The following is a 25,351-nucleotide window of genomic DNA, read 5'->3' on the forward strand; positions in this document are numbered from 1 at the left end:
TCTACACAAGGCAGCTGTATCAACCATACCAAATGAGACTAATTCCTCAGTTCCATCTGTAAACCTGAGAAACAGCTAGTTCAGACAGGGGAGGGAGACAACTATTAATGCCTCAGTCTCTCAGCAAGTTGAACATGTTGATGCCAAGATAGTCAGAGTAACACAGAGCAGGGTACTATCTTAACCTTCAACAGTAGTTCAGTATATTGGGATACATAAAGGAATTCTCTTCAAGTTTATTCTCATTTGCAACAGTGCAGTAAGACACGCTTGCAAACATACAGACTGTTTGAGGCACTAAGATTTTTGTGAGTGAGTTTAAGCAACACCTGCTCACAGGAGAACATTGTGGCTCTGCTGAATGGAGGGGAACACAAGATCACATATTGAGGTGATCCATCACTTGGCAGTTCCTCATGAAACTTCAGCACAAGACATCCATACACTCCCTTCTGAATACGAACTGTAGATACTGGAGAAGTGTCCTACACATCCATATACTCTCTTTTAAATATGGACTATAGGTACTGCAGAGAAGTGTCCTACAAATCGTTAACTGATGAAATGGGTAAGTGGCTGTATTGGAGGTGGCTTTATCAAAGTATTTAGGGGCAACTGGAAAACATACAAGCCTGGCCATGCAAAAGCTACTAAAGGAGAGACTAACTTCCCAGGAAAGAAGTCCTCTGCAAAGCCCGCAACTCCAGGAGCCACAGAAACACTTTACAAAGCCTTTTCAAGAACAATCTGTGGCTCAGCAAACACGCCAATCCTGGATATTTCCAGGACTAGTTAGGGGAAAGGAAAGAAGGAGAAAACCACACATGATGAGAAAGCGCACATGCATGTGCACACACACACACCCCTCTGAGGAGCTGGCACTGAGCTAAACGACTGATTCCAGGATGCAAAAGAACCTTCTACTTCCTTCACAAGCTGAGATGTTCCTAGAGTTTGAGTAAGTGCATAACACTTTTTTTTTCCTCTAAATTAAGCCCCATAAATTTGAGTTTGAAGTCTGGCTACTTTTAATACAGCTATTCAAATCAGCAAGGCCTATTCTAGCATCACACTTAATATCTGCTTTTTATGCCATAATGCCAGTGTTGATCGCTTCCAAGTCATACTACAAACAGTCACACATGCGTGTATCGTCACTCTCCTCACAAGGGTCTTTTACTTGTGTCTTTTAAAAGCAATGTAATAACATTTTTGCTGATTACTTGAAAATAACACTAAAGCTCTAGAAGATGCTACTGTTCAGCAGAGGAGTCCGTTCTGGCCCGTTTCAGTGGACACCAGGATGAGCAACAGAATGGTGCATCCCTCTTCACACTCTGCTCTCTCATCTTTGATATAGTATCAAATCAAGCTGTACATTATCCAGGCTCCTTAGCTGTGCCAATTCATACATATGTGCAATTCTGACATCCCACATCTGGCAGCTGGGCAGAACAGATGGTGGGAGTATCAAACGGCACCAGCTAAAATCACAAGAATTAGAGCATCACATTTCCAAGAAGGCAAAGTGACCCTGAGGTTCCTCGTTGCTTCACAATGTTCTTCCGCAAATGGAGATGCAGGTTTGATACAGATGAGGATAAGCATATCAAAGCAATCATTAGAAGTAAGTTCTAATTCTCTAAGAATCTAAGACTAAGACATCTTCAGTTTCAAAAGGGGAATGGAAAAATATTAAGCAACCTCTCTTGTCTTTCTTTATTCCAGGGGGATAAATGGGCAGGATACCACCACTAGAATTATAATAAAGATTCAGAGAGTAAATAGATTCTAGTGAAGTTCTGTGTCTGGTATGCAGCCTGAAGAATATATTAGTGAATTTGAACAATAGATAGACATTATGTAGGTAAGGAACTTCCAAAGTATGAAGGTTGTGAACAGAATGGTGTAATGTGTACATTCTGGGAACAGAATGGCATAATAAATTCAAAACTTCTGCCAATTCCCCTCTTTCTCTGAGGTTGCAAAAGAGCAGCAATATCAATAACAACAAACACAGGTTTCATATTTTACAGCAACCTCTACAGTAACCACTAACAAGACTAAGATGCTGAACTAGATTCATTACTGTTCCACAGTGACTATTAATCATAGAATCATAGAATGCCCAAGGTTGGAAGGGATCCCAGAGGTCACCGAGTCCAACCCCCCTGCTCACGCAGGGTCACCTAGAGCACGTGGCACAGGGCTGCATCCAAGCGGGTTTTAAAGATCTCCAAAGAAGGAGACTCCACAACCTCTCTGGGCAGCCTGTTCCAGTGCTTTGTCACCCTCACAGTGAAGAAATGCTTCCTTAAGTTCCTGTGGAACTTCCGATGCTTCAGTTTGAAGCCGTTTCCTCCAGTCCTATCACTGTCCACCACTGAAAAGAGGCCGGCCCCCTCCTCCTCACTGCCTCCCTTGAGGTATTTATACACGCTGATCAGGTCCCCCCTCAGCCTCCTCTTCTCCAGGCTGAACAGACCCAGCTCTCTCAGCCTTTGCTCCTAGGGCAGATGTTCCAGGCCTCTGATCATCCTGGTAGCCCTGCGCTGGACTCTCTCCAGCAGCTCCACATCCCTCTTGTACTGGGGAGCCCAGAACTGGACGCAGTACTCCAGATGTGGCCTCACCAGGGCTGAGTAGAGGGGGATGATCACTTCCCTTAGTCTGCTGGAGACGCTCTTCTTAATGCACCCCAGGATCCCGTTGGCCTTCTTGGCCACCAGGGCACACTGCTGCCTCATGGTCAACTTGTCGTCTACCATGACACCCAGGTCCCTCTCTGCTCTCCAGCAGGTCCACCCCTAATCTGTACTGGGAATCAGTAATATATACAGAGATCCAATTCTTACAGTTCCAAATCCACATATGACTTTGTAAACTCTTTTTAAGAATGTAAAAATTAAATACCTATACCCAAAACCGATAAAAAAACATTAGGCAAATTATAAATGGCTGCCAGGACTCCGCTGTAGTTAGAACTGAGAATGCCCTCAAAAGTCAGTCAGTCACTGCAACTGTTCTGCAAAGAACCCAGACCCTTGGTCAAGTTTCTGAAGGCTTTCGGGAAGCATGTTCCCAGCTTCCCAAAGCAGCACAAAGCCTGCGTAGCCTGAGCACTTCCTGATGCATGCACTTGCACTTCTACTGGAAAAGTTACTCTATTAATACAGAGTAACAGGAGCAGCAGCACTGCTGCTCAACATCTCTTGATAGCTTTAAAGTACATACATGCACACACACAGAAAGAGAAATTATGTTCGTTTTTCCTGAAAATCCACAAATAAGCAACTCAAATCTGCCACCTCATTCTCCACAGAACTTAGCAGAAGTGCATCTCATTCTGAATGTGTAGGCCTGAAGAAATGGCTTGTAATGCTCCTTCAAAAGGAAGACAGTTGTTTCAGAAAGGGTGACTGAAAGAAGTGTTCCATAAAAGCAGCCTAGAAAGATGCTGTTAAACTAACATCAAACTACAAGTGGTGCCTTCACCAACAGTGTCTATAACAGTGTTGCACAGTCTTGTGCCAGGGAATCCCAGGCCATTTATAATCTTGCGCAATAAAAATATTTTAAATTCCCTGAAAGACAATTGTCAAACTGAAAGACAAATTGTCAAGATGTTGTGTGCTCACACTAAGAAAACAGTGATTAAGATGACAGCCAAATTCTGCACTCAGATGTATTAAAGTGACAGAAGTTCAGACTACATTATCACTAGTTGTATCTGAAAGCCTAGGAAGTATATATTCTCCAGGGCAAATGTGGCCATAGCTTTTTGATGCAAGAGAACACAGGCACATAATGAACAAGTTATGGTCTTATTGGGGTTAAAACTTCAAACACAGAAGAAATGCTCTGTGGCCAAAGGTGGCCAAAATTTGCAGAGCGAGCTGGGAGAAATGACATGGGTCTAAACAGTTTACATAGATGGTTCCAGCAGAATCTTCACTCTTCATCCTGTATTATATAAAGTCTAAAACTATATCCCAGCTCTAAACACAGAGTTAAATCAATCACTCATGGGTACTGGATGTGATAAGTTTAATTGTCGAGCTTGTAATGTGATTTTAATTTTAATCTTCCTAAAGTGCTTTTCAATTTCTCTAGTTTGCAATCCAACCACTCTCTTAACAATTCTGCCTATGCAACTCTTCTCCCAATTTTACATATGCCTGTTACAAAAATGATTCATGAAAAGAAAGTGTTTACAAGATTTCATTTTGTCATTTCCTAAGTTATAATTCTTCTACATACAGGCCTAACAATTTATATCTTGCAAAGAAAAGGAATTGACACCAGCAACAGGATTAAAAAGTGGTTTTTTTTTTTTCCAAGTATACTGAAATTCTTAAAAAGGGACTAAAACTTAAGATAAATGAACACAGTTAAAAAAGCAATTCTGAATTAAAAAAGTCAAAATGTTCCAATTTTTAAATCACTTACCATATGTACTACTTCTGGGTAAATAGGTTCTGTAATCACATTACGATTGTGTGTGATATATTCTACCATTTCACTTAAAGCTGCTCGTTTTACTTCCTTCCACTTTAGGTCACTTAGTGGATCAGAAACAAAGTCAAAAAGAACACAACATTGTCGCAACTTCTGGATAAAAAGCTTTTCTTGATCAGCAGGAGGAACATCTGAAAAGTGAAAATAATTGGTTGTAAATGATATTGTACCGGACTTTACTCTTGCCCCCAATTTTACTCCCACAGACATGGAAGAAATAGCATTTAGAACTACACAGAAACGTTCTGAGTCTTCAGACAACTTTTGGGAACCCAGTGGTCCAGGTTCTGGGCCCTCCTTAAACATGTTGCATATTACAGAGTGGATCAGCAGCACCCCAACAGAGATGTGTACTTGTCTTTCCTAAAAATAGTTACTGCATGGAAAGGAAAAAGAGGCAAACCCCCACATATGCTTGAATAATGGTCTATCAAAGAATTCCCAAATAAGCTCATTTTGCATACTATGTCAGCAGAAAGACTCTTCACAACAAGCAGAGATAAATGGGCAGATCTTCAGTTTTTACAGTAGGTTTAAGCAACCCCACTTTTCTTCAGGAGCTACCACTTCACAAATCCCTCCCCATCCCCTCTATTTATTTTTTTAAATGAGCATTGCTACTGCAGTAACCACATCCAGGCAAAAGAGAATTCACAAGTCTTCAAAAACTTCAGTGACATCTAAAGTGATTTTTAAATGGAAAGAAGATAGGCTAAAGATCTTCAACTCTTTACTGAATGTGTAAGAATATGGTTTATTTCAATGCTCATTTTCCATGTACGAGAGTTAAGATTCTGTGGCCGTGGCCAAAACTGCAAGATTAAAACAATATTGGTTCTCTAGAAAAGCCCGTGCTTGATCACTGACTAGAAACCTTTAATTGAAACACATACAGAAATAACATTTTCACTACTCACCACAGAGAGTATAAGATATTAAAAAAAGTTATGGGAGAGAAAACAAACAAACAAAAAAAACAAACCAAAACACAAAGAACCACACACACGGTGAAAGTCCAGTCTGGTATTTACTCTTTGATCACTCCATTGGTAAGAAAACATATTAATTGATCGAAAGTTTCTGCCCTGTTATCTTCCCTTCAAATGTCCAAGTGAAGCATCTTGGATGGATTCATCATGCTAGTCTCTCTAGTTCTTTTCCAATATCACTGAACTGGTGCTTTTCTTGTTACACTGTTCCTCACGACCAGGGCACCTGTTATTAAGTGGGTGTAAGTTTAATCAATTTCTTTCTGGGGGTGATGCCTCTTAAAAATACCTAAGAGACTTCAGATGCCCCTGGGGCCAGCATGTCTGGTCTTCAACAGAGCATCCCAAGACCACAAGTCTGAAAGTGCTAATACTTTCAGAAATGCCTCAAAATTCACACAATCACAGAATATTCAAGGTTGGAAGGGACCTCTAGAGATCATCTAGAGATCATTCATTGTCTGTATCATTGTTTTTATCCATTTCTAAGGAAGGAAGGAAATTTTCCTCCTTGGAGACAAAAGAGGAAGACTTTAGGCAGTGCTTTGTGCAGGGATATTTTTAGGGCTGGCAAGAATACCTACTTTCTGAGGAGTTTAAGTTACTGCCTCCCTGTTCTTGCTTCCTCTGCTTCAAGGCCGTAAACCTCCCTGGTGATTCTGAGCAATTAAATATTTAGTGCTTGCATGTAAAGTGCAATTAGATTGAATGCTTCAAACATGATACAGAGAATTTATAACCACACAGCTAACACTGCATTTACCATGAGCGTGTTCTAAAATATTGAACCTTCAGGGCATCACACACAGAGTCAACAATTATAAGCAATAACTGTAATTTGAAATGAAAGGATGTAAGGTAAGTTCTTAATCACTTTGGAATCCACACATAGGCCTGTGAATTTAGTTTAAGGTTACTGTTAGGAAAAATACTACTATTGTTTATAAATATTCATATATAAGGCATGAAATTTTTGTCAACAGCTGCTGCTGAAGCAGTTACAAAACAAAACACATGCTTCTTCAAGTCTGTAGGGCTTTACCTTTGACAAAAACAAACAAAACCGCAACACTAGACATGCTTTTTAACATTTGCTCAGGTAATCTCATTGACAGCATCAATGAGTATTAATACACAGGATATTACAAGGTGCCACAAAGGCACTCTAGACCAGGACCATAACTTTCAAGGCAGGGGCTTGTACTGACTGCAGAGGATACTGAAGGAAGTGGCCAGATGCAGACAAAACATGATCATACTTGGACGGCAGCAAAAATTTATGTCCAATTAAAACAAGCACTTAAGCTTTAAGACAAGAAATGTGAATACACTGCAAAAAGTGCCCGCATAAATTAGTGTTTTAATAACACATTTTTTGTTTTTGCATAGCTCCTTTTTTATTGTTAGATATGAACTATAAGGGCATTATAATATGTTGGAGACAAAGCCAGACTAGACGGCTATTCTAAATACTTCTCCAGTTTTCTTCCGCTTCTTCCAACACAGAGCTTATCATTTTCCTTAGAGTACCATAAAATGCTAAAACTTTCTTAAACAAGAACAGCAATAGCTATCATCACTGCAATATATTCCAAATAATACTACTGAGTATATGCATATAACCCCATACATGCAACCTAATAAACTGAATGTTTCGACATATTTCTACAACCCAGTCAAGTAGTTAGCACAGTGTGCAGTTCTCCTACATCTGCCTGACAAGTCTAAGACAATAAAAGCCCGATTTTTTTTCCTCTCCAGAAGAAGTTGCTTTCAAAAGTATTTTTGCTATAATAAAACTGGACAACAAGGTTTTCTTAATCTAAAATAGCTAGCAAATAGATAAAAAAAATTAAAAAAAAACACCAAAAAAAAAAAAAAGAACACAACTACACACACAGAGCTAGGCACACCAAATTGCTCCAAACGTTAATTCTAAGGGAGGAATACAGTAATAAACCTGAAGAACATGCAAAACACACACCAGGATATAGGAAAGAAACTAGAACCAGGTACAGACCTTATCAGTGGCCTTCGGACACCACTGATAGTAAAGAGCTCTAAACCTAGAAAGAAGGGGGCTTAAAGACAGGCATCTAATCAAAGCAACAACTGCCTGGCAAATACAACAACAACATTCAAGTATGAACTATTTGAAAATACTTTAAACCACAAAGGCATAAATTTTGTAGCTAAATATATAAACACTGCCTATTTCAATTAAAAACCGTACTTTCCATTTGTCCCGGAAAGATTATTTAACTGAGTAACCTGCATACTGAAAGCCAAATATATTTATGGCTTGTATTTAAAAGTTCTTGTATGCACAAAGTGGTTAAAAGGGTTACCTTTTTCCAATTAACTGTAAAACAGAGTGGCTCAGCCTGATGCATAATGATTTCACATAGGGATACCGTGCTCTGAGTGTGCACTACAACACCCAAAGCCTAAATAGAGACTGTAGTCATACACACAATGGGCATATAGTTATTACAATAATTTGCAATACACTAACCCAAAAAAAGAGAGGAATTGTTAAATTAGCACGGAAGTCACAGATTGTTAACAAACACCCTTACGATGCGAGCCTGGCATTTTGAATTGGCTTAAAAATTTAAGTGCATTAGTCTTTGTGTACTACTGCATATTCTGTACTGCTCAGCATATAGACATGTGGCTAAGAAGCTGACTTTGCCTTGGTTAGGCCATAGATAAATCTGTGCAGAGAATTTACACGTACTTGCAAAAAATAATTCTGAGATGCTCCAAGGAGTCACTTACGCTGGGGCCTATCAGGTTATGTCCTTTCAGTTACCTATGGCAATTCTTTTCTCAACATCCCTTCTACTTCCATTAGCTGATAACCACTGATGTCCCATTGCTTAACTGCCACGTCTGAACACGGTGGCATTAAGTAAAATTTTGTAACTGGGAACTCTGGTGTCTCAGTGGTTGAGAAGGCAGCGGTTATTTGAAAGCTACTCCTCAGCACTACTCAGACTGACATATGGAATTATTCTTCAAGAAACTCCATTTGCCAGCCTCTGTTTATATTACATATTATTCAATGCTTTCAGAACTGGATCTAGATAGTAACACTACTATAACCTTGAGACCGCCTAATCAATCCCACACACCTATCCTTATCAGCTAGCGTTTAAACAGTACTATTGCCCGTCTTCCTCTGTAGTAGAAATATTTTCTTCAAAAGTCCCTCAGTCTCACGTTCAGATAAACTTTCTAGCAATTCCTAATGTAGTTTTACACAGACAGCACCTACTTGAGTATACTCAGAGCAGACCATCAAGTTTCTGGTAACTGCTCCAAGTCTTTGGGTCTTTCAAATCAGCTACCCATGGGAACATGGAAACACACAGCCACCACCACATGAACTGAAGCTTTGTAGTTTGCATTATACAGCTGTACTTCAACAAGAGGAGTCCAGCATGTTCTAGGAAACCCGTTTTTTTGTTTCATTCTGAATTTTTTTTTTTGTTTTCTGATGCTTGAGTTTAAGTGCATGACAGCATTTTCCTCAGAACAAGCAAGGTTCAAAATCTTTACTAAATAAAACCAGAATTGCTAGATGTGAAGGTTGAGGGACTGCAGGACATGAGAAAAAACAATAATTAACACTGCTTAGTAACAAATAAAACTCTCCCAGATAAAACCATCTTAACCTACATATATATTGGACAGAAAATGGAGAAAAAAATCATCTAAATCACGCATGAATAATTTTAATTAATGCTATTACTTACTGCAGGACTTGCAGCATGAAAATGTACAGTTTATTGTACACAAAGATAAATAACGATTACAAGAAGTTACCATAATTAACTAGCAACACAGGAAACACAAGTAAGCCTTCCCTGTAAACAACTCAAAGCAAGCAAGATATGATGTGTATACACTGAAATGGAAAATACATATGACATCTTAACGCTGAATATAACAAGAGATTTCATTGTTTCATTTGGATCATTACTGATTCAAGTAGAAGCGCTTTTTTTTTTTTTCTAAAAAAGAAACACAGCACTGGATTTTACATGGACTACTTAAAAGGATTTTGCACGGGATTTCAGCCTGATCTAGAACAACAAAGCCCATGAGCCCAAGGAAACCATATTGATAATTAAAGATATTTCAGATGTATTTACAGCTTTTACAATGATCACAATAAAATGCTTAATATTTCAAACAATAGCACCATATTATCAAGCCTGGTTAGAAGGTGAACTCAGAATGCCAGACAGACGTCCAAGGGAAGTGCCCACAACCCAAGCTCGAGTAGTCCTCGTACCCAAGCCTGAACTTGAGCCCTCTGAGCAGCACCCTCCTCTGCATCTACAGCCTGCAAGCCCCGCAGCAGCAGTGAGGTGTTCAGGGCACGCAGAGCGGAGCAGGAGCTGCTGTGCCCTCCGCGCTGCCTCAAGGAACTGAGCGCCTTCAGAAACCCTGCTCAGCTGCTCTCCAGGTAATACACACACAAATACACACACACACACACGGAAGCAAGAGCTTTTTCTCAGTCCCCTCTTTGCTGAGACTGCACTGCGAAGGCTTCATGTTTAGGAACACATCTGCACGGTGCTGGCACTCAAATTACAATAATTACTTCACTAGACCATGAGAGAAAATAAAGCTTACAAGCAGTACTTGAAATTGCACGTGACGTTTTCTATCTAAATCAAAAAAGTAAACTGTATTTTAATATATTTTCAAACAGTTCCATTTTGGAGGGATTCAGGTACTCTACTGGTTTTGTTAAAATAAGTTATGTTTTTAGAAAACAAAGGCCTGGCTAGGAGTAACAAATGTTCATCTATTTTTTTCAATAAACAGCACTGACAACATTTTTGTGCTGACCTGCAATCTGGAACTAAACACAATTTAATCTAAGAAATTATTTCACCTACTCATGCTTGTGCAGGAGACTAGTTTAATACACTATGGAATGGAGGAAACAAAGGTAAAAAGCTTGAGAATAATATTTAAAATAGTCCCAAAGAAACAAAGATTCTTAGCAGATTAAGAGATGTTTAAGAGGAGGGAGAAAATACCCGAAGTGATAACTGCATAAATACTTGAAAGGTAATGTGCTGTGAAGAAGAAGAGGAATGCTTATACTGGAAATGACAAGTGAAACAAGCGGAAATGGGCTTGAGCTAATGAAATAAAAATTCTACTTGAAAATTAGTGGAAAAATGACAGCAGGGATAATCAAATAGACAACGGAAAAAAACCCACACCACTCAAACACTGTCTTAATAAGGCAATAAAGAAACAAAGCAGATAAAGACCTCACAACAGAGCTTTCTGGCATACTCACAATTAATATGACAGCAAAGCCCACCGTTTTCCAACACCCCAAGCACTGACAAGCAGCATAAGGGAACCTCCTCCCCCACTCCTTACTTCCCAGCTATTGCTGGATGCGTCAACACACGCACGTTAATCTTGTATCCAAAGTTTTACATAAACTGAATGCATAATAATGGTGAAATAAGATACATGAATTTATAGGATTTAGAATAACAATAGATATCTCACAGATTTCATTGAAGAATGTTGGGTCATGTCTTGGTTTTGAAAGAGATAACGTTAATAGATTAGAAAGCATGAAAAGCCATTCATAGCTTTCTACCTAGTTTCCTAATTGACTTTCTACAATATCTGCTCTTTTGAAAATTCCTGCATTTGCTAGAGAAAAAGAACCTATGAATCTCTAAAAAAGTATGTTTGAAGGCAGGGCTTTTACAAGAAAGATAACTCTTTGCTGAGATGCAAACCTAGGTCCTGAGCAACTACAGACAGCCAAAATCATCACACAGCATTCAGAACTCATTAAAAGGTATGTAGGAGTATTGCCAAATACTACCAAGGCTTTTTTTTGTTGTTGCTTTCCTTACAATAATTTCTCAATAACTTCTAATAGATTGCAAGTTCCCCTTCTTTCTTGCATACTCCTCAAGACTTCTGCCTCCCAGGTCAGTACATGTTTTTCCTGCTGCTGGCCTATGGGACACTTATGTTGTTCCATGTACACTTGGGAAATCTGGGGACTCTGTGCCATGTGGCATACCACAAAGACATGGTCAAGCAAGGACAGCAACAAGATTTTAGGAAAAAACTCATAGAGTGAGTCAGTAGCTTGCTTTGCAGCCAATGCTGGCCATGTCAAAAGCTAATGATAATTAGTACAAGTATTCAGCAAAAAAAGCTTTGGCTCAAACACAGCAGAAAGCCGAATGTGCACATTTCGAAACATACCAAAATGTGCACTTTCAACATCATCATGTTTAAGAAGATTAAACATGTAATACATCTGCACATTATTTTTTTTCAAGAATTACAAGCTCTCCATTAAATTCAAATTGTTATGAAAATCCTTATTGCACAATCCAACATCATTTTCTTCATATCACACTTATCTCACAACACACAGGTTTCCTTCATTCATTCAGATACCTTTAGTCTCTAGCCAAACCAGCCTTCAGTTTCAAAGAAATTCTAGTAAGAACAAAAATAGGACTTTCTAGCAACAGCATTCCTAATGTCGCTTAAGCTGCCAAAAAATTGACACTCTGCTGATAATTTGCACCAAATTTTACCTCACACAGCAGAACAGAGCATAGTTTCACCATATAATAAATTGGGCTCCCAATAAATTCATAAGCTTACAAAGTATAAATTCAGCTGTATTAGCTACATACCCAAGACTGATGTGTCCATTAGCTCAATTAGATACGTTTAGGTATTTCACTTTCTCCCCAAATGTCCCAAAATATGTTATGATTACTTTTAGCTATGGTTTTCTGAAAAAATAGAAATTATTTGTAAAAGCAACATAATTTCTTCAATTTAAAATAAACTTTAGCATTCTTTATTAAGCTACGATAATGAATCCTAAGCTTCCAAAAAGATGAAGGGAGGAGAAGAATGAGTCTGTTAAATACTTCACTAAAGTTTTACTTTATAGAGTACGTTCAAAGCTCAGTAAGACCCTAATTTCCTATTGGGACAAATAGAAAAAAAAGTTCTTGTAACATGTAAATAACTGAACAGACAGTCCTCCAAAAATCATGCACATCATTTTTTGGAGTTTAAGATACTTCATGTAGTATATTAGACCTGAAGAAACAAAAGAGAAGAAAACGGGGAGTGGCTTGGAATGAGGATTCTGGTATTAGAGCTGTATTTTATCTGGAAAACATTTTCAAATAAAAGTCTCCCCTCCTCTCCCCCAAATCAAAGACTAGATAAAGATACTGTTTCCTTATTCTATTTAAAGGATGCCAAGCTTTGATCAATTCTAATCAAGTTTTCTTTCCATTATACCCTGAATGAACATATGAATATAGGACACCTTTGAAACATCAGTGATGTTTTTATGCTTCCATTTTAAATAGGAAAGCAATGCAAAAATTGGATTCTAGAGGCTGTCTGAAGACACATACTTGGTATTTTAATTTAAAAATATGAATAAAAAACCTCCATAGAAACGCTCAAAATGAAAACTAGCAGACTGCTACAACTAATGTCTCCAATATATCATTTTTGTTTAGTTTTTACAACAATTATGTTTCATACGTCATCACTTCTTCAGACAATCTGTAAAGAAAATATTTACTTTATAAAATTTAGATAATTATCTGTAACAAAGGCAATTTATGGGCTATGGCACCATGAAAATTGAAGCCTGGCATAAATCTGTCTCTTTCCACCCTTACTGTTAACCACGTCGAACCAAAAAAGCCTCCAAATTTAATTGCACTAGACATAAACAATTAATTGACAAACTGTAGCAGGAATTGCACTGCATGATTTGTATGGTTGGAACATGGAATTGATTAGCAGCAGGGCAGAATGTTAGGCATGAACCTTGGCATGAAGGTTAGACAGTGCAAGGTGCTGGCACCAGAGGAACGTCCTGCCTGTGGATGGTCTAACCGTTCCTGTCCCACAAAAAACTGTTAGAGCAGGCTTAAGCTATGTGGTTTAAAATACAGTTTCAACAGCTAACGCTATCTGATAGCCTGTGGAGACAATTAGTTGACTTCACAGCAGTTGATATCAATTATTAAAATCTTTGAACACAAGTGGGAATGAAAATTCTCAGAAACAGATTAAGCTGAAATTTAATCCTGAAATGCATTTCCCAGCAGCAATCACCAACTGTAAGATTTCTGATGTATGAATAAAAGTTGAGAAAAAGATGAATTTATATTTATACAATTGTTTTCTTTGAAGGGCAGATTAAACAGGGACTCAAACTTGAAAAATTAATTCCAGGTTATTCTGGGTTTCTTTTAAAAATATATAATTTAACTGAAATATCAGTTAACAAGAAATCCCATTCCAAAAACTTCTTCTACACTCATAGCCTTAAAAGATTTTAAGGAAGTGTAAACACTTTACATCCACACTGTTTCCAACAACTGAACATATGTGCAGACACTTGACACGAACTGAAGATCTACACTAAGAGGGAAAGTGAAGCACAAGGAGCAACAACAATAAAATACCCTGATAAATGAAACAGATGAAAGAGAAAAGTAAAACATAGTGCAATGCACTTCTCTGCACACTAAGCAAAGAAGTAATAAGCCAGGTTAATAACAGTAGCAAGCGTAATAAGTAATGCTCCTTCAAGACTGCTCTGGGTCAAGTATTAAACAAACATGTTCCCCACCAACAGCCCTAAAACACGTTTTTAGTCAAAAACTGCTGACTGAATAAAAATAATAATAAAACTACATCTGGCTCTGTACCTTCTCTGTATATTTAAATATATTCTAAAATCCATCACAAAAAGCAATAAGTAAATCATACCACATTTATCACTTCTTTGATAATTTAGATAATTAGCTAAAAGTAACTGATGAAATCGTTTCAGAAACAAATTTCACAATCCAAATGGATACAAAAGGACTAGGTTAATTAAGAATAAGATTGCTGCTTGTTCTTGAGGATGAGGATCTTATTTCTCTTTCCTTTGGAAGCAATATTTTTAGAAGGGAAGGGTAGACGGGTTTCAAAGCAGACAATCCAGCGTAAAACTGGCTAGGCAATGCTAGAGAAGAGCACTGACTGGTTACTTGCTGGGAGGTTGTAGGAAATCTGTGAAGGAAAAAGATGTCTACAAAGCCAGAAGTCAGGCTGAACACTGATGCACCACGGGGTGGCTCAGTGGGATGGAACAGGAATGAGGCCAAACAAGTAAGTGGGTCTTCAATTATCAGTAATTGGTAAACAGGGGAGAAAGGGAAAGAGCAAGCATTTTTATCTCCTTTAACTCAGCTGAGCTTTATCCACTTGATTCCATGATTCCAAAACAAACAAATGCAACCATGACCCACGGACAGGACAAAAAACATGGACCGGCCATGGGCGAAGACAGTTTTGAAGGTCTTTTGCATAAGACTATTTCCACAGAGCTACGAACAAACCTAGAATTTTTAGAAGTAGCCATAAATTGATGTTTTATGTCAACTAAATTTGAGGAGAACTAGCAAGGCTCATTATCTTGATGAAAGCACCCGTGGGAGGAAAACAAACAAACAAAACCCCCAACATGTCTACTCTGCATCCCAGGAAGATTTTACTCAATTCCAGCAATAAAAACCACCACCACTGCACAGTAAATTAAGTGCTTATTGAAAGTTTCAACCCATTGAAGGATTAAAGAGAAGGAATTAAATTTCAAACAAATGCACATGCTTAAACTCATGAAGTTCATCATTTAAAAAATTATTTACTTACATGGAAAACAGAAGGGCATGCAAACACTGTTATGAAAATTAACAGAAGATGCTTGATATAGCATTACAGTTTCCATCAAGACAAGAAGTCCAAGCTCTGATCTTGGAATGGAAATTAAGTATCAAATGTCCAATTAGCTATTTCAAGGAGATAAACAAAGCATTGCCTGAATTTTTGCAGCACTGTAACATGTCATGAGCTTCACCACCTCTTCCAAAAGTAGAGAGATTTTTAGGAGATATGCATATTTTCTTCTCTAAGCAGTTTTATATTTTGCATACTAAAACTCAGAACCAAATGACTGAAAAACATTTGTAATCTGCCCTTTTGGGACATCTTCAATCTGGCTTTAATTTTCTTTCCTGATGTTGATAACGCTGGGACACAATTTAAGAATTATTCTTGAAAAACAGCAATTACACAGAAATACCTCTATGCATCATGCACCAACATGACATGCAAAAGAAAGGATCTGACAGCAACATCACATATTAAATGTTTGCTCTAACTCTATGAATGGCAGAGTTTTTAAGAAACTACTCAAATTGCAAGATATCACCATGATCCTTGCTTCACTTTAAGAAGGCAGAAAGAATATAACTACATAGGAAATACAATTAGAATAAAATAGATTCACTTTCTGTTGCCATCTCCACTAACAGCAGAGAACAAAATAGCACAGTTGGCATTGAGATTTTCTGGCTACACTTTTACCATCAGTTTGAGACAGTTCCAAATCGTAATAAAAACATGAACAGCAAAAAAGAGAACAGAGGACCTATAAAGGCAATTACATTCCAAATTTTTCTCAGTTCTTGGAAAGTTTTAGAAGGATGGGAAACAAAAGTTCTCTCTGGATTTTTCAGAGGGGATTAAATGTAATAGTATTACTAATGGTGCATGATTATCAGAAGCATCATGTAAAGATCTATTAAAGAACCAATAAAGTTCAATGTTTTCATAAATAACATATGAACAGTCACGTCACAGAGTTCATTAATGCAATATTCAGTTTAAAGCTGACTGCAAAGAACCATAGAAAGATCTCACAATACTGAGCAGATAAATTATGTATATGACATTTGTCAGCAATGGGAAAAATATAAAAAAAAAATACTGTGAGGGAAACAGATGACTTCTGGCTTGTTATGGAGTTATGGGTAGTTCTATTACAAAAAAAAAACAAAAAAGGAGCACACACAAAACCCACCACCTTGCACACAACCACAGCTTTCTTTTTGACTCTGGAAATCAAGACAATTTTTTTTTTTTAATTAGCAAAATGCCAGTCACTTTTCAGTCTCACATGCAACAAAGAATCATAAAATAACTTTCTTCAGAAGGTACCTTCTGGTTGGTTCCTTCTCTGCAAGCAGGGTGAGCTGGACAGCCTGGGCTGCTCAGAGCACTGCCCAGGCAAGTTCTGAGCATCTCCAAGCACGGAGACTTGACGGATCCTCTTGGCAGCTTGTTTGAGCATTTAACCACTTTTACAGTGAAGAAGTTTTCCCTTGTACAGAATCGCAATTTCCTGTGTTGCAACTTGTACCTGTCACCTCTCATTCCATCATCGTGTGGCGATGAGGACAGTCTGACTCTGTTCTCCACACCTTCCCATTAGTTATTTCAAGATGGCAGCAGTATCTCCCCTCAGCCGTCTCGTCCCCAAGCTGAGCAAACCCAGTTCTCCAAGTCTCCTTTTGCAAATTAGGAGGTTGATGGTGCTCTTCTGCCTGATGAACTTGGCCTGTTATTTCTGAACTGTGAGCCTCCCTTTTAATAAACTGCAAATTATTTTAAGCACAAATAATTCCTGCCATCTTCATGACTATTAGCAAGTATGGCTTAATATATGTATGTAAATGTCAATTATTTTCAAGAAAGAAGTATTTCACCAAGTTCTTTTTTTCAAATGGAAGTGTCATGCTTTTCATGCTTTGAAAGTAAATCGCACAGCTCAGGTTTCAATGCACTCTGTTGCTCAGTCTTTTGGAAGTTGCTTCCTGTATTTATTTATTGTCTGAAGAACCTGAACATTTCATAGTGAAGTACAAAAATATGATGCCAGTGGAAATGCATCTAGCTAGCACCTGGTTGCCTTAAGAACCTGCCAGCAGTGCATGGGTATTAGAAAACCCTTTGCATCCAGATGCACAGTACAAAGGCAGCCAGGAACACACCACTGAGGGTGCTGGATGTAGAACATCTGCTGCCTAACACAACTGAAGAGCTTCAAACACACCAAAAAAAAATATATTTCATCAGGAATTCCAATTTCTAGACAAATACTCAGATATCAACATCACAAAAATGATATTACCACTCACAGTTTTGCTTACAAACCACAGAAAAGCACTCTGGGAACAGGAAACATGAATCACTTAAGATTAATTCACACAGGTAGCACAGAAATAATTGATGAAGTTAACATTAATGCTTCTGATATCTTTTCTTTTGGAAAAAGTCAAGAAACTTTTTCACAAAATATAAAATTACTTTAAAATGACAAAAGAGCCAGGTCTGACAAGAGCTGCTGCTACCTTGGAAGCCAAGGGAGAAGCCGGGACAGGGAGGTATTTTGAGCTATGCTACAGGGCTGCACGAAGCATTAACACAGTATCAGGGTGTTCTCATCCTCCTTCCCACACAACTTTCAGTATGTCTTGCAAAACATCTTGAGAATAAAGTCTGAAAAGCATGAACAGACATTACTGATTCCAGACAGTCAGCAACTAAGTCACTAAAGAAACTCTTATATCCCACTAATTCTGCCAGTGCAGGGCAGGCTGTTGCCAATATTCTGCTCACACTCCCATGTACTGACTTCATAAAAACACTGTCAGGTGGGCTACTTCTACACTACCAATAAAACAGTACTAAGAAAATTCTCAACAGGATTGAACCTAATGAAATTTTTCCTAATGAAAAATCTGTGTACTACTCCCCTGCTCCAATCAATGGATATTCATAATCTCACTATATGAAGAATTGAGATCAGTTATTTTTATGTAAGTGCTGGTTATATGACAGCTGCAATTTTCAGAAAGAGTATGAACAGCAAATACACACTGGTAACTCTGTAGTCTAGTGACAAATGTTTACTTTTGTCCTAATCCATGCTGCTTCTGCAGATCCTTTTTCACTCAAAGGACTGAGATGAAAACCCAAAGGTTCTCGTATGTTCTCCCAGGTCCAACCTAACTCATCTCCATCCTCAGAGTCAGGGTTCTGAGTGCACTCCCATCTCTAGGGCTTGAGCCTTTGGGAGAGCACCACAAGAAAGAAACATCTTGAAAACATCATCCTGACATAAAATCTTAAATTCAAAGTCCTTAACAACCTTCTCCTCTGTACTGCTCTAATATCATCTTTAAAACAACTGACCTGTTAATATAGGAATATCCTAAGGGATCTGCTCCAAGCAGATATCCCATAACCAGTTGCTTCAGATAGGTGATTTCTTTCGTAATCAACTGCAAGCTGGAGTCTGTACACAAGTGATAAGCCAGAGCAGTTATTCCAAGGCCATAATGGCTGCTCAAGCTGAAAGCTTAATGTTCTTGGAAGCTCTGGATTGATCCAACACATGACAACTCAGCGACGAGCAGTTCAGCTGGTCTTTATACATTGCATTCTACTCTAGAAAAGACCAGTGCAGCAACAGCGCAGTTCAAATCCGGAAAACCTGTTGCACTTGGGACAATCAAAGGCTTCACTCTCCTATTAGGCCGAACACTCTCATTACTCTAGTGTTTCAAATATAAACAACCTACAGCTACTTGTTTAAGCCCTATGCTGCTCATCTTCACTTCAGGCTCTTCTGGTGCCTGCTGTTTTCCAACAATGGGTCCAAAGTCATCTTCTGCAGACCCGATTTCTACACAGTCGTCTTGAACAACTGCCAGCAGCCTCCAACTGTGACAAAGAGCACAGTCCCCCAGCAGCTGCACAAGAGGAGGAGAGCAGGGCTACCGACAGTAACCAGGGTCAGCCAACAGGCCAGTGGCTGCTCAACAAGTCTGCAGCGAAGAGGCAGGTCGACCCAAAAAAGTCGAGTCAGCAGCTCAGGATCCAGAGCAGTCACGTACACAGCCTTACATTGATAAGGCTGCAGCTAAGCTCAGGCAATGACTACGAGCAAAGGCTTGAGCTTAAAGACAACTCCCAAGTGTGAGAGGGGATCACTCCTAAGTTCTGTCCACACAACTCTTCTCCAAGGAACCCAGCAGGAGCTTAGGCAGCTACGCCTTATCACTGCTAGCTGGATTAGACCACTAGCAGCCAAAGGAGCTGCTGGAGGATGAGCCACCTCCCTTCCTACAAACGCCAGCCCTTACTGGGGTTCAGGCAGGTATGAGTAACGGCAACAATCACCACATTCTAACACATCTATATTTCCTGCTCCAAGTGCTCAGAACATCAGGTTTAAAAATCACCTATGTCCACTTTTGCAACAACTTTGGCAAAGCAATAAACAGCACAGACAAAAGAAGCTGCCTGCAGAACTGGAAGAAGGGGAGAAGGTAAACTTCCAAACCGCACCAGACAAGGAGATCCTTTCATTTTCTGCAGACTTTGCCTATTCCATACAATACAGGCACAGAATGTGTTTCACAGTTAAAACCAAGACTGCAATTTTTATTTCAGAACTGACAACCTGATTCTCAACCATTCACCAGACAACTGTAAAGTAGCATGGATTAGAACAAGTACTAAACATTTGTTATTAGGCTTCAGAGTTACCAGTTCATATTCACCACTGTTTATTAAATAAAATTAAAAAAGAAAATATATAGTCCTCATAAACTTTACTTTGGAGGCAAATCACTACCGGTAAGAGTACAGCTAGTTATCTAAAGTATTCAAAGAAAAAAAAAAAAAAAAAGGCAGCACAACTTCTGCACATGTGTATGGAAGAGAGGAAGAGATACATGTCCACCCTCAATATCAAGAGTCTTCTCTGTGCTATCATGGCACAGTCTCCATTTGATTTCCTACCACTTGAAACACAAAACAACCTCCTGGTTATTCCTTAATCATTTACAAGAAGCTCCTGGATCTCCATGATGATCGGTCGAGCACGCGTCTTATCTGGAAAGAGTATAGATCTCGGTATGCCGTCTACTAAAAAAAAAAAAAAAAAAAAAAAAAAAAAAAAAAAAACCACGCACATACACTTCACCCTCCAATCAATGGGTAAATCATTAGTTCTTAGAAAATGTAAATTCCATAATAGTTTGTTAAAATGCATTATTTTTACAATTATGAGTTTGAGTTGCACAACATGGATTACATGGCTCATATCTTGTGAATTTATTCTCATATTAAGACAAAGAATTATTAAGGATCATGCATACCATTTTGCAATTCTGCTTCCAAACTTCATTTGTTTTGCCTAAAATCTATTTGTACCTAAAAGATGATGCCTCGAACATTTTAAATGGCAGCATGTCAGAGAAATAAGATAATTTGGCACGATCTGCGCAGAGGGAAAAGCTACTAAAGCCTGTCTGCAGTTCAGGCAGCTACGTTTATATTCCCTTGACAACAAGCAGACTCCTTATTGTAACTCAAGGAAATTTTATCTCATTCCCCCTCCACCTCCCCACGCAGATCAAAATTAGAGTCTTCTAGAATACATCTAGTCTCAGATAAGGATGCTGCTCTCGTAAAAGAGAGAAATCCTAATTTCTTAATTCACCGAAGACCAGTGATACTGCTCAAAGAGCAACCTTCTGTACAATCTATGTTTCTTTAAATTTGCAAAGCAAGGTATTTTCAACGTTTTCAGCGTATTTTCCATGAGGAAACATTCTCTTCGCTGCGAGCACCCAGCTTACGTCAGTGAAAGCGGAGCCACAGCGGTAATGAGGCCGGGTATCAGCTGTGCTGCATGATACCAAAGCCATTGTTCCAGGTGTGCTGATCCCATCTAACACGCGCTCTGGTTTCATAAAAAGTTCTAAAACAAAACCCTGGCAAGGAAGGTATTTAGAAATATATGTTTCAGTCAGATAAGAAACTTGCTTATCCTTTAAAGAAAAAAAATAAAGAGAAAAAAAAACCAGTTCCGTGCTAGATTTTACTAACTGCAAAAACAGAGAGCCAAAGGTGAATACACTCATAGTATGATGTGAAAGTACCACACTAACACGTTTTCCTGATGAACTAAAGTGCAGATCTGCAATGTGCTAATTCTCTAAATGCACACAAACGTATTCTGTGAAGAAATTACAGATTCAAAACTGCATCGGCCAATTGCTGCATGAGAGCTTGCTTGTTAAAGCAGAACCACATCTCTTCTAGGAAATGCCTCCGGAATCCATAAGGGATGCGCTCATAATAAATGTCACATCTCTTCCCTGCCTCCAAGGCTCCCAATCCCTTCAGCATCTCCCGGAGCGGTTTTAAAGGAGCCCCAGCTAATCCGTGCACGCGAAGAGCACGGAGCGTGGCCTTATTCCATGGGAAGAGCACAGGGATAACTCGGCTCTTCCCTCCCCCTGCTCGGTACCTTTCTGGGGTAGTGACTTCACATCCTTTGACATCAGCGCGGCTCGGGGGGGGATGGGAGAGGCACGGCAGAAAGCAGCAAAACCTGCTTTTAACTACGGAATGCCTCGCGAAGCCGCCCGGCTCCCGCGGCGCCCTTCGCACGGAGCCACCTTCCACACTCCCCCTCTTCCACCGGGCCTGCGGCGGAGCGAGATGGACGGTGCTACTCCCCGCTGCCCTCACCCGAGGGCCACAATGGCCATTTAGCAGCCCGGGCGGGAGGGCAGCGCTTCCCGAAACACAATAACTCACCTCTGATGTGCAAGAGGGCCACGGGCTGGAAGGGCCCGTTGGAACTGGCCGCGTCCACCACCATCCTGCCGCCGGCTCTGTTACATGTCAACATCGAGGCTGCGGCGGGGAGGGCGGCGCATTCCTCACGGCGGGCACCCGGCCTCCATTTTAGTTTAAAAAAAGGCAGAACGCGAAGCGCTCCGCAGCTGGAGGGACAGGACGGCGCGTGACGTCAGCGGGCGGCGCGCGCCCCATTGGCTGCCGCCCGCCGCTTCAAATGACACCGAGGGAGCCGCAAAGGAGGCGCGGCCCCGCGCGCGGCCCCGGCCCCGCCCGCGCGCGCCCCCGCGCCCGCCTCACTCCACCCACGGCCCCCCCCCGGCCGAGTCCCGGCGTTTCAGTTATTACCTTTCAGTCCGAGTTTCAGTTATTACCTTTCCTTTCCACATTAATCCGGAGGAATATTTTACTTTTTACTCTTTATCCCTCCCCCCAGGAAGGCTCGGCGCACACCTGCTAGAAGCGGCGCGCGCATCTTTTCCTGAAAAGAGCAAAACGGGGGGTGTCTTTCAGTAAAACCGCCAAGCACCACCAAATACAGTGAGGAACACTCGCATTAACAGCCCCGACGAAGCTGGTTTACAGAGGTCACGTTAAAAGGTGGCTCCTGTAAAAACAGACCTTTGAAAGAAATACTGAAGTCAGCGTGAAGTGGGAGTTAAACTGTTGAATATCATATATTTATACATATATATATAAAATATATGAATTAATAAACCCTTATTAGCAAGGAGTAGCATATGGGAAAACTCATTAAGTTTGCTTTGGGAAAACTCATTAAGTTTGCTTTTTAAAAACTTCTAATAGTATCTCAAGCTAGAACAGAGCTGTCTTAAGTTTAACATTAAATTTGGATGGTTTAAAACTCAAGTTTTCCTTTTTAAAAAGTCATTCCTCCTCTTAAACATAAAATTAAGAATAAATAGTGTAGCACTAAGAAGCAATATATCACTGTATGTTAGCACACAAAAGACTTTCTGTTGTTATTGTGTAATCTCAGAAATACAAAAAAAAAAAAAAAGTTGCAAAACCACCTTTTTAAGCCTTTACCTGAAGTTAAGGCATTCCTGGCAAAACCGTGGGGAGTGTGGTCTCTATGACAGGGGACCCTGCAGGGGCTGCCCCTCTGGGAGGGAGGGGGGCCCACGGCGCTGCCCCTGCTGCAACGGGCACCTCCTCGCCCCCAGGTACTGCCGGCACCTCCGAATGTTTAAACATCAGTCTAAAGACACAGGCCCAGCTCATCGCGCCTCAAGAAAGGTGTTAAAAAATGAGGAAGAGACTTTTAAATCACGTAATTTGCTTGTGATCTGGAGCAGAAGCAAATGAGTCGGCCTACGGTAGCTGGCTGGCAGTGGTACCACGCTCCAGGGACACGGTGTCGCTGGTGAGGTACAGCTACACTGGGAACCACTGAAACGGGTGAAGGGGAAAGACCAGCTGAAGTACATGAGGGAAACATTACCCATGGGAAGTGTCATTAAAGTCATTAGGTTCGCTGACTGCTGATGGGGCCTGATCTGAAGTGATACCTTTTGGATGTCACAGGTCAAGAAGGATGTTAAAGATGGAGGAAAGCTCAAAGGAGACTCATCTAGAAAATATTGCTGATTTGAGGGGAAACAAACAAAAGCCAGAAAATAAAAGCTGAAAAAAATATTTACTATGTGCTTTGGTGTTTTTTGGGTAGAGAAGACTATGCTGAGGGTATCCAAGTATTTTAAATAGTAAATATGAAAAGGGAATTAGCTCTGCTACATTCACTATGGACAGTAAATCCATTCTACAGCAAGGAAGGTTAAGATACTAAGTGAAACTTTCTCAAAATAGGCAGTGAAACATAATACTAAAAATTATCGATCTAATAATTTTAAAAAAAGGACAAAAATAAGGCATGATACAAATGTAGGTGATCTGCTTCTGTGCACAGCAAAATGTACTAGATGAGCTGCTGACACCTATTTAAGTCCTTTTTTTAAAGTAGATAGCAAGAGATACAAATCGTTTGTCTTTCCAGCCTAGGCAGAACAGCAGAGTTTTACTTCGTAAGATTCTCAAAAATATCTTCCATTTTTTTTCCCCCCTCCTTCGAATATCTAGTATTATTTTATATCCAGTATTTGCTACTTACATATTTTAAGGACATAGCTCAGATATGAAGTTTTAGTCTCACAAAACAAAGACTAAGAGACATGCCTTTTAATATAATTAGATTTTAAGAATGTGAGGTGGGGGGGAAAAATAAAAAGGAAGAAGGCTGACTTCAAACCCTTCAAACCATAAACTGCTCTGCCAGACCACAAGAAATTGATGGATTAAGGAAGAAAAAACAGAACAGGTCTTTTTTTATTTATACACAATATTTTCATGAGGAGGCTTTTTTAAAAACAGTTTCCATTGCACATCAGAAGTAAACTGTTCTATAATAATAAACTTCAGTACGATGAAACTAAAACTGTAGCTAAAACTCTGGTTTATCTAGTAACCACATCTTTAAAAGGCAGCTGTTCTATAGCATCCTCCCCTCCTCTCCACTTGTGTCTTTCCTCTAACGCTCAACTGCTGCTTCTCTCTCTTTCAGACTCTCTGCAAAAATTAAAACGGTCGTGTGCACTCTTAACTCCTATAGTGGAGCACAGCAGCTACAGTGGATTTCCTATTCTGTGCATCAAAAAGTATGGGCTGAGTAGCCAGACATTCATTTGCAAAGTTTCAATGATGGTTTAAGTCATCACCTCCACACACACACAGACACACCATTCTTTGCTGAAGACTAAGTGTGACATTTGCAGTGCAAGCAGTAGCACTGGGGAAGCACCAAGTCACATTCAAATAAGTCTTCTCTTGTGAAATAATCCATTTCCTGCCCACATTTCTACCTCTTTGAAGGAGGACTCCACGACAAAGACCAATTACCACAGAACTGGTTTAAATAGTCCTAATTTAGTGTATTCCTGTTTTGTTTCTTATGAAACATTTAAGGGAGTTCCAAAAGCTGAATCTAAGAGATCTTTCTCTCATTTGCAAAATCTGGTGTCTTAGCATTTTTACAGATGAAAAGGATCAATCTGCTAACTAGCTCAACTTTGTTTCAGCCTTACAAGATTTGCTTTGCCACCACAGGAAAATATTTAACGAAGCTGAATTACTTTGAACAGTATAATCTGGGGACAAAAAGCAGAAAAAAAAAGTAGTTATGAATTGATTTACTAATGGGGAGGGAAGAGATA

At 39.6% G+C, this 25,351-nt stretch overlaps 1 protein-coding gene across 2 annotated transcripts in view; it reads right to left on the bottom strand.

The window, feature by feature from the left end:
* The window catches only part of PPP2R5C (protein phosphatase 2 regulatory subunit B'gamma), a 65,916-nt gene that overhangs the window by 19,926 nt on the left and 20,639 nt on the right, over positions 1–25,351 (bottom strand). Inside the window, exons 1-2 of one of the 2 annotated variants that reach the window (XM_026050405.1) lie at positions 22,080–22,188; positions 4,450–4,649 (exon numbers count right to left, since the gene is read on the bottom strand). In XM_026050405.1, coding sequence (XP_025906190.1) covers positions 4,450–4,649; positions 22,080–22,173 — 294 coding nt within the window. In that variant the 5' untranslated portion in view covers positions 22,174–22,188. Of the gene's footprint in view, positions 1–4,449; positions 4,650–22,079; positions 22,189–25,351 lie in introns of those variants that run through there. The other variant, XM_026050404.1, reaches the window with a different exon arrangement.

Source organism: Nothoprocta perdicaria, unplaced genomic scaffold (genome assembly GCF_003342845.1).
Source record: "Nothoprocta perdicaria isolate Ctin4 unplaced genomic scaffold, notPer1 scaffold_69, whole genome shotgun sequence".
Classification (NCBI taxonomy): Eukaryota; Metazoa; Chordata; class Aves; order Tinamiformes; family Tinamidae; genus Nothoprocta; species Nothoprocta perdicaria.